The 12,094-nt window shown below is 39.2% G+C and overlaps 2 protein-coding genes across 5 annotated transcripts in view; one reads left to right on the forward strand and one right to left on the reverse strand.

The window, feature by feature from the left end:
- Positions 1 to 7,708, forward strand: part of CCDC181 (coiled-coil domain containing 181) — a 74,599-nt gene extending 66,891 nt beyond the window's left edge. For 2 of the 4 annotated variants that reach the window (XM_025363327.1, XM_025363317.1), the window contains 2 exons: positions 5,132 to 5,286; positions 7,370 to 7,708. In XM_025363327.1, coding sequence (XP_025219112.1) covers positions 5,132 to 5,286; positions 7,370 to 7,529 — 315 coding nt within the window. In that variant the 3' untranslated portion in view covers positions 7,530 to 7,708. The remainder of the gene's footprint in view (positions 1 to 5,131; positions 5,287 to 7,369) is intronic. The other 2 variants (XM_025363345.1, XM_025363338.1) reach the window with 1 other exon arrangement.
- BLZF1 (basic leucine zipper nuclear factor 1) overlaps positions 6,035 to 12,094 on the reverse strand; it is a 28,530-nt gene continuing 22,470 nt past the window's right edge. The window contains exon 8 of the mRNA XM_025363360.1: positions 6,035 to 6,673. The gene's annotated coding sequence lies outside the window, so the exon portion shown is untranslated. The remainder of the gene's footprint in view (positions 6,674 to 12,094) is intronic.

Consider the following 12,094-nt stretch of genomic DNA (forward strand, 5'->3'; position numbering starts at 1 on the left):
GAGTTGAAAATTCTTTTCTTTAAGAATGTTGAATATTGGCCCCCACTCTCTTCTGGCTTGTAGTATTTCTCCCGAGAGATCTGCTGTTAGTCTGATGAGCTTCCCTTTGTGGGTAACCCGACCCTTCTCTCTGGCTGCCCTTAACATTTTCTCCTTCATTTCAAGTTTGGTGAATCTGACAATTATGTGTCTTGGAGTTGCTCTTCTCGAGGAGTATCTTTATGGTATTCTCTGTATTTCCTGAATTTGAATGTTGGCCTGCCTTGCTAGGTTGGGGAAATTCTCCTGAATAATATCCTGAAGAGTGTTTTCCAACTTGGTTCCATTCTCCCGTCACTTTCAGGTATACCAATTAGACGTAGATTTTGTCTTTTCACATAGTCCCATATTTCTTGGAGGCTTTGTTCGTTTCGTTTTACTCTTTTTTCTCTAAACTTCTCTTCTCGGTTCATTTCATTCATTTGATCTTCAATCACTGATACCCTATCTACTACTGGATGAAATTGGCTACTGAAGCTTGTGCATGCGTCACATAGTTTTTGTGCCATGGTTTTCAGCTCCATCAGGTCATTTAAGGTCTTCTCTAACTGTTTATCCTAGTTAGCCATTCTTCTAATCTTTTTTCAAGGTTTTTAGCTTCTTTGCGATGGTTTCAAACATCCTTCTTTAGCTTGCAGAAGTTTGTTATTACCGATTGTCTGAAGCCTCTTCTCTCAACTCGTCAAAGTCATTCTCCATCCAACTTTGTTCCGTTGCTGGGGAGGAGCCACGTTCCTTTGGAGGAGAAGAGGCACTCTGATTTTTCGAATTTTCAGCTTTTCTGCTCTGGTTTCTCCCCATCTTTGTGGTTTTATCTACCTTTAGTCTTTGATGATGGTGACGTACAGATGGGGTTTTGGTGTGGATGTTCTTTCAGTTTTTTAGTTTTCCTTCTAACAGGACCCTCACCTGCAGGTATAGTGGAGTTTGCTGGAGGTTCACTCCAGACGCTGTTTGCTTGGGTATCACCAGCGGAAGCTGTAGAACAGCAAACATTGCAGAATGGCAAATGTTGCTGCCTGATCCTTCCTCTGGAAGCTTCATCTCAGAGGGGCATCCAGCTGTATGACGTGTCAGTTGGCCCCTACTGGGAGCTGTCTCCAAGTTAGGCTACTCGGGTGTCAGGGACCCACTTGAGGAGACAGTCTTTCCATTCTCAGATCTCAAACTCCGTGCTAGGAAAACCACTACTCTCTTCAAAGCTGTCAGACAGGGACATTTAAGTCTGCAGAAGTTTCTGCTGCCTTTTGTTCAGCTATGCCCTGCCCCCAGAGGTGGAGTCTACAGAGGCAGGCAGGCCTCCTTGAGCTGTGGTGGGCTCATCCCAGTTCGAGCTTCCTGGCTCCTTTGTTTACCTATTCAAGCCTCAGCAATTGCAGACATCCCTCCCCTAGCCTTGCTGCGGCCTTGCAGTTTGATCTCAGACTACTGTGTTAGCAGTGAGCGAGGTTTCGTGGGTGTGGGACCCTCCCAGCCAGGTGTGGGATATAATCTCCTGGTGTGCCGTTTGCTAAGACCATTGGAAAAGTGCAGTATTAGGGTGGGAGTGTCCCGATTTTCCAGGTATCGTCTGTCATAGCTTCCCTTGGCTAGGAAAGGGAATTCCCCGACCCCTTGAGCTTCTTGGGTGAGGCATTGCCCTGCCCTGCTTTGTGGGCTGCACCCACTGTCTGTCAAGCCCCAGTGAGATGAACCCAGTACTTCAGTTAGAAATGCAGAAATCACCCGGTTTCTGCATCACTTATGCTGGGAGCTGTAGAGTGGAGCTGTTCCTATTCGGCCATCTTGGATCCTCCTATCAGTTTATTTTTTTAAGTTTCCGTTTCTTTACTGAGATTCTCTGTTTATTCATTATATCCACCTTTTCATTTCTTACATATTAGACCTGTTTTATATTCATCTTTCCATTTCTTAAATATTAGACCTGTTTGTATCTAAATGCCAATATCCATGTCATGTTAGGATCAATCTGTTACTATTGAAGGCCTCTTTCTCTGGATTATGGGTCACGTTTTCTTGTTTCTTTAGATAGCCAGTGATTTTTAAAAATTGGTTAGTAGACTGTGGATCTTTACCCAATAAAAAAGTTGTAAGGAAATCTAGAATACACTGTTTTCCTTTAAAGGGTATTGAATTTTTTCTGGTAGGCAGTTAAATTAGTAAGGAATCCTCTTGATCCTGTCAGACTTTGTTTTATGCTTTGTTAGGATGGGTTTAGTTTGTTTTTGTCCTTAGTCCTAGAGCATGGTCCTTACTCTAGGATGTGATCCATACTTCCAAAGCATGGCCTTTTTAGGGTTGTAAGTGGTTGACCAAGGTAAGCAATGAAGTATTCCCACTATAATTGGATTGGAACTCCAATGTCTCCAAAACTATGCAACCTTTGTAATCTTTTTCATTAACAGCGGCCATTCTCTGTTAGACCTTACAGAGCCTCCCTCTACACATGTGCACCCCAGGCCTTGCCAAGGCCCAAGGGAAACCCCTACATAGACTTTTGGACCATCCCTCCACATGACTGCTTCCTTTCTAGTACCCTGCCCTGGAAATTCAGCTGTCTCAGCAGCCCCAGACTCCTATCTCTGTTTCATAAGCCCAGTGGGACTAATGACTGCTTGATGCTATGGCTCCTCCTTCCTATACTATTGTCTGGAAAGTGTCACCAAGTTCAGAGCCAGGGTGAATATGGGGGTTATAGCATGTTTTTTCTTACTCTCAGTAATCAAGCTGCTGTATACATTTTGTCTAGCTTTATGGCTAATTAGGGCAGAAGGGTAAATCTGATACCAATTACTCCATCATGGATGGATGCAAAAGTCTCCAATTCAGTCATTTATCCTTTTTTTATAATCAGATAATTTAATCCATCACTAATTTTTTGTATAATTCATATTTTATCTTTATAATTTTTTATTTTCCTCTAATTTTTTATTTTGGTTCCCTCCACTTTTGAGAGTTTTTTGCTATGATCTTATGCAGTGACATCTTTGCGTACCAATGCAGTCTATCATTTTGATGATAGTTCTGCTGTAATTTACCTTAAATTTTAAAAATACATTTTCTTGAATTTTTATTATACTAATAAACCTGGAATCATTTTAAAAATAATCATTTAAAGCATGACATAAAACTATCCATTTAATTTTTGAGCAAACTATGTTGGTTCTATCTTCAGTGCATATACAGAGTCCCACTACCCTAATCTAAACCACTATTTTCTTCTGTTGCTGGACTGTTACAAAAGCCTAAAAACCCAGCCCCCTTCTACCTTGCCTCTCCCTCATTCAGTCTGTTTTCCACATAGCAGCCGGAATGATATTTCTAAAGTGGTGAATAAACTGTGTCACTTATGCTTAGAAACCCCCAATGGCTTCTCATCTCAAAATGAAATCCAAAGTTCCATGGCCAGCAAGGTTATATGTTACCTACCTGATCCCTGCTACTTCCCTGACTTCATCTTCCACTCTTCAGCTACTTTGCTACAGCTTCACTTTGACTTCTTTGCTATTTATTGATCATGCCAAACACAATCCCTTCTTAGCTCCTTTGCTCTTATTGTTACCACTGCTTTTCTCCAGATATCCCATAACTTCCTCCCTCACTTTCTATTTAAATACCATCCTTTCTCCCCACTGCTGCCTTTATTACTCTCCTTCCCATATTTTCTTTTGAATCAGATCAGTCAATCAGTCTGTCACTTATTTTTATCCTGTCTGTGCAGAACATTGTCCAATAGAACTTTCTGGGATGATGGAAATTTTCTGTATTTGCACTGTCCATTAGAGTACCTGCTAGCCATGTGTGTCTGTTAAGCACTTGAAATGTAGCTAGTATTACTGGGAAACTGAATTTTACATTTTATTTAAATAGCCACTTACGACTTGTGGTTACTGTATTGTACAGTACAGAATGTGTGAGAGAGGGAACCTTAATTTTATTAATGCAACCCAGTACTTTAGTGCCTATTATGTAGTAAATAGTATGAATATCTGTTGAAAGAACAAAAGAATGGGGATACCTATGTATCCTGTTGCTCCCTGAATCCTTGACTCTTTAAAAATATTTTAACTTTAAAATTGTATTTAATTGACACATAATTTTACTTATTTTGGAGTACAGTGTGATGTTTTGATACATGTACACATTGTGTAATTAGCATATTACCTCAAACACTTGTCATTTCTTTACGATGAGAACATTCAAAAATCTTCTCCTCATTATTTTGAAATATACATTATTGTTAACTGTAGTCACTCTACTCTGTAATAGAACACCAGAACTTATTCCTCCTGTTACTTTGTATCTGGACTCTTTTGATCTATAACCCCTGATTGAACACTTTTCTGTCATTTCTAGCAATTCCCAGACTTCCAGGTGTTTGGCAATGATTCTTTAGATCCAGGGGTCCTCTCCACAAAGTTCAGTTGTGCATCAAAGATCCTGAATAATCTAAATTAGACTAAAGCATATTTGGCAATGTGGGTTACAAACAAGGGAAAAATGCAAGATACAGGAAACAGATGAGGGAAATGCAAGATATAAGCTCGATCACAAAGCTTATATTTGGGGGAAGTATTAAATGAATGTATCTTTTCCTTTTGCATTCTAGCCAGGAATCCACATGAGGTCACACTTTTCCCAAGGGCAAAGAGTACCAAATCTGTCCTCTTTTTCTTCTTTATTCCTCCAAATAAGAGCTCTTTCAACTTTTGAAAATTCCCTGAAGATAATATTCATCATGAACTTTGAGGGAGCACGAAATAAGCCACTCCTACTAGCTTTTTCTTATGTTAAAATTATCATGGCTGTTATCTTTATAAGAAAATTCTTATGACTGAAAATCCTTATGGCTACCCTTTACAATAGGAACTACAGTTTTGAAAAATGGGCTTAGCAGTTAAGTAACTTCTGAAAGATATTCTTAAAACTTAACCGTGATGTATTTGGTTTGGATACTAGGAATGCAGGTAATGAGGCTGATATTATTATGAAAAATTGAAGAGTAGGAAATATATTGTAGGATCCTATAAGCAGGGCTTCAAAATGTAGTTCTTGTTTATCTAAACTAAGTAAAGCTTATTTTTCTAATCAGCAGGAAAACAGAGATCCACAACAAGCTTTTCGATTATGGCTTAAAAAAAAGCACGAAGAGCAGATGAAAGAAAGAAAGACAGAAGAACTAAGAAAGCAAGAGGAATGCTTATTCTTCCTTAAAGGAACAGAAGGCCGGGAAAGGGCCTTTAAACAGTAAGTTAAAGGCAGGGCATTTCCCCCCTCCTCCTTCCTCATGGTCATTTGAAAAGTTATGTGATAAATTAAGATTGAAAAAAAAACCCTCAAAATGTTTTCTCTTACAGCAAGTACCTATTCAGTTTTAAATTCATGCCTTTACAAATGTATAATTCTTTAACTCCATTATATATATTACATATATGGAGTATTTTATATATATGCATACCAATTTTTCTTCAAGATACTTTTCAATACTTAAATTATTTCTTATGGCACCAGTATGATAGCCTTTGATACCTTATCATTTATTGTTTGTTTATTTCTGTGAGAAATGGGTCAAAGATTGGTTACGCTTCTCTTACATAGCCCTCAGAAAAACTGAATTTGTCAGTAAATGCAACCAATAAATGCACTGTATTTACCAATAAATGCAACCAATAAAAGTTGCATTTACCAGTAAAAGAAAGGTGGACTAAGGAGCAAAATCTGTATAGACCAAAGGAGATCTGGGTACATATTTTGGTAATTTAAGGCAAACCTGATTTTTTTTTAGTTATTTGGGTAAGATACTGCATTGCCTAATTCTGACAATACAGATGTGGCTTCATATTTTTGCTAGCAAGCGTGGGGAGAGTTGGGGGACAAAATGTGAATATTGAGTCCAATTGTTTGAAGTTCATTTCCTTCTTTCGTCTCTTTTGCTCTTTCCTTCTTTTCTTTTTCTCTTCCTTCCTTTTTCTTTCTTTCTTTTTTTTTTTTTTTCCTGTCACCCAGGCTGGAGTGCAGTGGCACGATCTCAGCTCAGTGCAACCTCACCCTCCCAGGTTCAAGTGGTTCTCCCACCTCAGCCTCCCGAGTAGCTGGGACCACAGGTGTGCACCACCACACCTGGCTAATTTTTGTATTTTTTTTAGTAGAGATGGGGTCTCACCATGTTGCTCAGGCTGGTCTCAAACTCCAGACCTCAAGTGATCCGCCCACCTTGGTCTCCCAAAGTGCTGGGATTACAGGCGTGAGCCACCATGCCCAGCCTCCTTTTTCTTTTTCTAACATACCCTTTTATTATAACAGAAACAGTAAATGTGCATTGTAAAAATGGAGCAGTTTCAAGTTACTTTTTCATCACCCAGAAATTGTGACTGTTAGCACCAGTGTGCATACTAAGTATCTCTCTGTACATATATTTTCAATATCAAAATACTGAGATCATACTATATATGTTATTCTGCAATCTGCTTTTCATTGACAATATTACCTAATATCCAACTCATATCCATTTATTCCCCAACAGACCCATAAATGAGTTACAGTTTATTTGCTTAAACTAGTAGCCAATTCAGAACCACATATCATCAGACTATGATATTTAGTTTTTTTTCTAATACACTTATTGTTTAGATTTCTGAAAAAAAAAACCCCAGGTATATGTATGTGCATATATATATACACATACACACACACACACACACACACACACAAACATACCACAAACACACTTATATACCAGGTATATGTATATATGCAGTTATTTTTGCTATTATTTAAACAAGGTTTAAGACTTGAATTTGTTAGAATGTGGACTTTTCCTTTCCTACTTTTGATGTTTTCATGTTTGGCTTATTTTTCACTTTAAGAACTATTTTGTGGACTTAAAAGCTCTATAATTTACCTATAAGAAGAGTAAGGCAGCATTTCTGCATGACAGTATTCTTAACCTAGCTAAGTAATGTTTTAGAATACAGCTAGTTACAAAGTGTAAGTTATTTGGAATCTACCAAATAGTAAGAAATCCTATTTCTAAAAAAAGAATAGGACCTACCGCACACATAAAATAGTGTTTATTATTAAAAAACCAATTAAGTTGGCAGTTCATCGTAAGACAGATAATTTCAAACATTTGACCCCAAATCTAACTATCTTTTCTTGTATGAGCCTTGGGTGTAATCTACATTTTTCAATTAATAGTTAAAAATTTGTGTTGTGACAGTATTTCATTGTAAAGAAATGTCTATTTATTTTGTCTATAGTAGTAACTATATAGCATGAAGAGTGTATTCAGATTGATACTCACCAAATCTGATCATGCCTCTTTCTACAGATGGCTAAGAAGGAAACGGATAGAAAAAATAGCAGAGCAACAAGCTGTCAGAGAGAGAACTAGACAGCTCCGACTAGAAGCTAAGCGTTCTAAACAGTTACAGCACCACCTATATATGTCAGAAGCCAAACCTTTTCGTTTTACTGATCATTATAACTGAAAGTTTCTATTAAATATTATTTCAGTGGGCAGCTGCTATCAAGATTTTGGATATAATTTCTTATGGTCTGTGTACTTTGGTTGTACTCTAAATTATGGAAATGATATTTATCTTTTATTGACAGTGAATTTTTTTTAATACTAGAACAAAATAAATTTTTTTTTCTCACAGTGTTGTAATGTGTTGTGCCGTCTCAGTCTGTGCAACCAACTGAACAAATGAATTCTATGTCCTTCTACTTCTAAATTATTAATGTTTCTAGCTGAAAACACAAGAAAGGTACAGATTTCTATTCATACTTCCTATTAGTGTTAAAAAATTACAATGGAACATTTCTTAAATTTGAAGGAGTGACTCCTTAAACAAGCCTGGTTCACGGCCTTAAAGTCCTATTTATGTCAACTTTGGATTTGAATAATCATGGCAAGCTAAGCAATAGGGTAGGCCTAATTCCACTTGTTAGTACCTTAAAAAATACACCCTATATGCGAGAGCTAAACATTGTGTACTCATGGATATAAAGATGTCCCCAGTAGACAACGGGGACTGCTAGGGGGTGAGGGAAGGGAGCAAGGGTTGAAAAACTTAACTATTGGGTACTGTGCACTCTACGTGGGTGATGGGACCAGTCACACCCAGACCCTCAGCAACATGCACCATTCCCATGTAACTAACGCACGTATGTATCCCCGAATCTGAAATAAAACTTGAAATGATGAAATAGCAATTATGTGTAATACTCTTTTAGGTATGTTACAAAGTTAGCCAACTTTTATTGAGAGCTTAAAACATTTTAAAATGTATTATAAATGCTTTATATAAATAATGTAATCATATATGACAACCCTATTAGTGTCGTTCTGCAGAGGAGAAAACTAAAGTATATAGACATGAACATTTTGTTCACATAGACTGATCTGTATGGTTGCAAAATCCTTTCTCTTAGTTATATTATAAAGATTACATTCCTTGGTAGAATATGTGAGATATTTTAAGAGTATACAAGAATCCAGTGTGTAGAGGAATAGTACTTCTGATACATGTAAGAGCGTGTAAGGGGTGGAGGACAAAGGTAAGCATACAAGTGTGATGGAGAATGGACAGTCACTGTAAGCATTCTGGCAAAGCTTTAAAAGACCAAGTTCTGGCTGGGCGCGGTGGCTCATGCCTGTAATCCCAACACTTTGGGAGGTTGAGGCGGGAGGATCACTTGAGGCCAGGAGTTTGAGACCGGCCTGGCCAACATGGCGAAACCCCATCTCTACTAAAAATACAAAAATTAGCCGGACGTCGTGCCATGCACCTGTAGTCCCAGCTGCTCAGGAGGCTGAGGCACGATAATTGCTTGAACCCCAGAAGTGGAGGTTGCAATGAGCCAAGTCGTACCACTGCACTCCAGGTGACAGAGTGAGACCCTATCTCAAAAAAAAGAGACAAAGTTTTTTTTTTTTTTCTTTCTGAAACAGAGTCTCGCAGTCACCCAGGCTGGAGTGCTGTGGCACATCTCGGCTCACTGCAACCTCCACCTCCCTGGTTCAAGCAATTCTCCTGCCTCAGCCTGCTGAGTAGCTGGGATTACAGGCGCTCGCCACCATGCCCAGCTATTTTTTGTATTTTCAGTAGAGACGGGGTTTCTCCATGTTGGTCAAGCTGGTCTCAAACTCCTGACCTCAGCTGATCCACCTGCTTCAGCCTGCCAAAATGCTGGGATTACAGGCTTGAGTTATGAGTTACTGCACCCAGCCAGTTTGATTCATTTTTACTTAATTTTTATATATGGTGTGAGGTAGAGTAAGAAAAAACGAACTGTGTTTCCTTCTATACTCTCAATACTCAGTACATCACTTCCGACACCAGATGTTTAGGTTGTTTTCCCCAAGACCAAACAATTTCCCCATTCTCTGCAGACACCAACTAGGTATTCTACAATTCAATTCTGACACTAGCCAGAGTTAATGCAGACCTTACACCCAGGCTCAGTCCCATGAAACTGCCCCCTACTTTGGACGTCAATTGCAAATAACAGGTCCCTCAGTTACAGTTTCCACATTAATTTGCTAGAATGGCTTACAGAACTCAGAGAAACACGTTTATCTCTTTTAAAAGGATACAACTCAGGAATAGCCAGATTGAAGAGATTCATGGGGCAAAGTATGGAGGAAGGGTGGTGGAGCTTCTATGCCGGTACCTGCACATGTTCAGCAACCTAGAAAGCTGTCTTAAACCTTTTGGGTTTTTATGGAGTGAGGGGCTTCATTATGAAGGCATGAATGATTAAATCATTGGCTACTGGTGATCAACTTAACCTTCAGGACTTCCCCCTCCCCTGGAGGTCTACTCTCTAATTACTTGGTTGGTTCCTCCTGGCAACTACCCCCCATTCAGGTCCCCCAGACATTAGTCATTTCATTAGCACACAAAGACACTCATAGCTTGGGAACTTGGGATGTTCCAAGGGTTTTAGGAGCTATGTGTCAGGAAACTGGTATAAGACCAAGATATGTATTTCTTCTTCTATCACAATATCACAGAGGTTCCAACTTATTTTTGTATGTGTACATTCAGTTATTGCAGCATCATTTGTTGCAAGTCAGTTGGCCACAGATATATGGGTTTATTTCTGAAGCCTCAATTCTATTCTATTGATCTGTATGTTAGTATCATCTGTACTTGTGCCAGCAGCCCACTGTTCAGATCACTGCAGCTTTATAGTAAGTTCTGAAACCGGGAAGTGTCAGTCCTCCAACTTTGGCCTTTTCTGCATTGTTTTGGCTATTCATGGCGTTTACAATTCCATATGAGTTTGAAGGTCAGGTTTTCCATTTTTGCAAAAAGGCCTTTGGAATTTTGGTAGGGCTTTCAGTGAATCTGTAGACTGCTTTGGGTAGTACTGTCATCTTAATAATATAGTCTTTCAATACATGAACACAGGATTGTGGCAGGCCAGGTCTCACTCATGCAGGCCTCCATAACAACTGTGTCACTACTGACTGAGGGGTTAAGTTAAATATTAAAAGCCAGTCCCATTATACGAAGGCTGGGATGACATAAAAGCCCATCAAGAGTTTTGCCTAGGCCTTTCCTGGGCCTTAAAGCATGACAAAATAATAAAGGAATTCTTCACAAGGCCCATTTAGGATTAAATAAGTTTTATTGTGGGTCTGAAGAAACTTCCCAGGCCTCCACAAGTTTATTGGGCGTCTGAAGGAACTCCCCAAACCTCCGTGATTTAGCAGTAGACAAGGGTAATCCCCCCAGCACCTGGACCCGTTTAGATTAAGTAAATTTACTGAGGCTCCAGAGGAAGGTCTTCAGGACTCAGATCTTAGTTATAGATTAAAAGAAGTTAATCACTTAGATGAATGCACACTTACACATGGACATATAGCTTAGAAGGTATATAAGCTCTGGAAAACTTTATAATTTTGAGTTGGTCTGGCAATAATTTCCAGGCCTTCTCCCTGTAACCGGTTGCAGAAATGAAACCTCTCTTCCTCCCCAGTTCATTTGAGTCTCGTTATGGGCCACGAGAAACAGTAGCCCGACGACCCTCAGTTTGGTCTGGGAACAAAATTTGGTGGGCCAGCCAGGAGAGACCAGAATGGTGCTGCATTTAGCGGCCAGCGGCTTGCAACGAGACGGTCTTCAGGGGGATCCCAGCAGCTGCAGGTGAGATTTTCCCAGGGACCCTCTTGAAGGCTGTCCCGTGCTCAAAAGTGCACATCTCTTACACTACTGGGTTAGAATGGAGATCAGGAGCGGAGGAACTCAAAGGGTGAGTTAACCAGACGGTATGCCGCCGGGAGCCTACTGATTTCCTATCTAGGCTTGTTAAGCCATATGTCCGGCACTGGCAAGGGAAGCAATAAGGCTTGGTTATACACCCGCTTTGCATTTTATTGAGATCAGGGTTTGAATCTGTTTTGCCCGAGTGCACCTCCCCTTGTGTTGTCCAAAATTTGTCTCCACTTGTTTGTGTATCTGTCTCACTCCTTTTGATACCATGTAAACTTAAAAACGGGAGGTATTGGGTCCATTTCTGCTGAGAGGCCTCTGGGAAGGAAAATATAATTTTTAGGAGCTCAATGGTCAGCTTAATTAAAAGCTAACATCCAAGATATGTAAATGTATGTGTGCACGTGTGCATGCTTGTATTTAAAAGGCCTTCATGTTTTTGTTTATTTCTCTCTTAGGACCTTGTCTTTTTGAGCAAAAGTTTTTTTCTTCTCGGTTGACTGAATTCTGTTTTCTTCATTAATAGCTATTGCAACAGAAGCTACTCTGGGTTTTTAAAGAAAAAGTGTAATTTAGACACTTAGAAATCTCGTGTGGAAAAAAAAAATTTTTTTAAGTGCACTGTAAAAGCATCACATGATCTAGCCTCAGAATAATTCTCCCTTTTTGAAAACCTCTTTCCTTTATAAATTACTCAGGTTATTTCTTTTTGCAGCATGAGAATGGGCTAATACATGTCTTTCTAGGAATTTGTCTGTAAACTAGTTTACCTAGTTTATTGGTGTACAGTTTTTCTTTATGTAAGGTTACTAATAATGTCCACACTTTCA

This window comes from Theropithecus gelada, chromosome 1, assembly GCF_003255815.1.
Source record: "Theropithecus gelada isolate Dixy chromosome 1, Tgel_1.0, whole genome shotgun sequence".
NCBI lineage: Eukaryota > Metazoa > Chordata > Mammalia > Primates > Cercopithecidae > Theropithecus > Theropithecus gelada.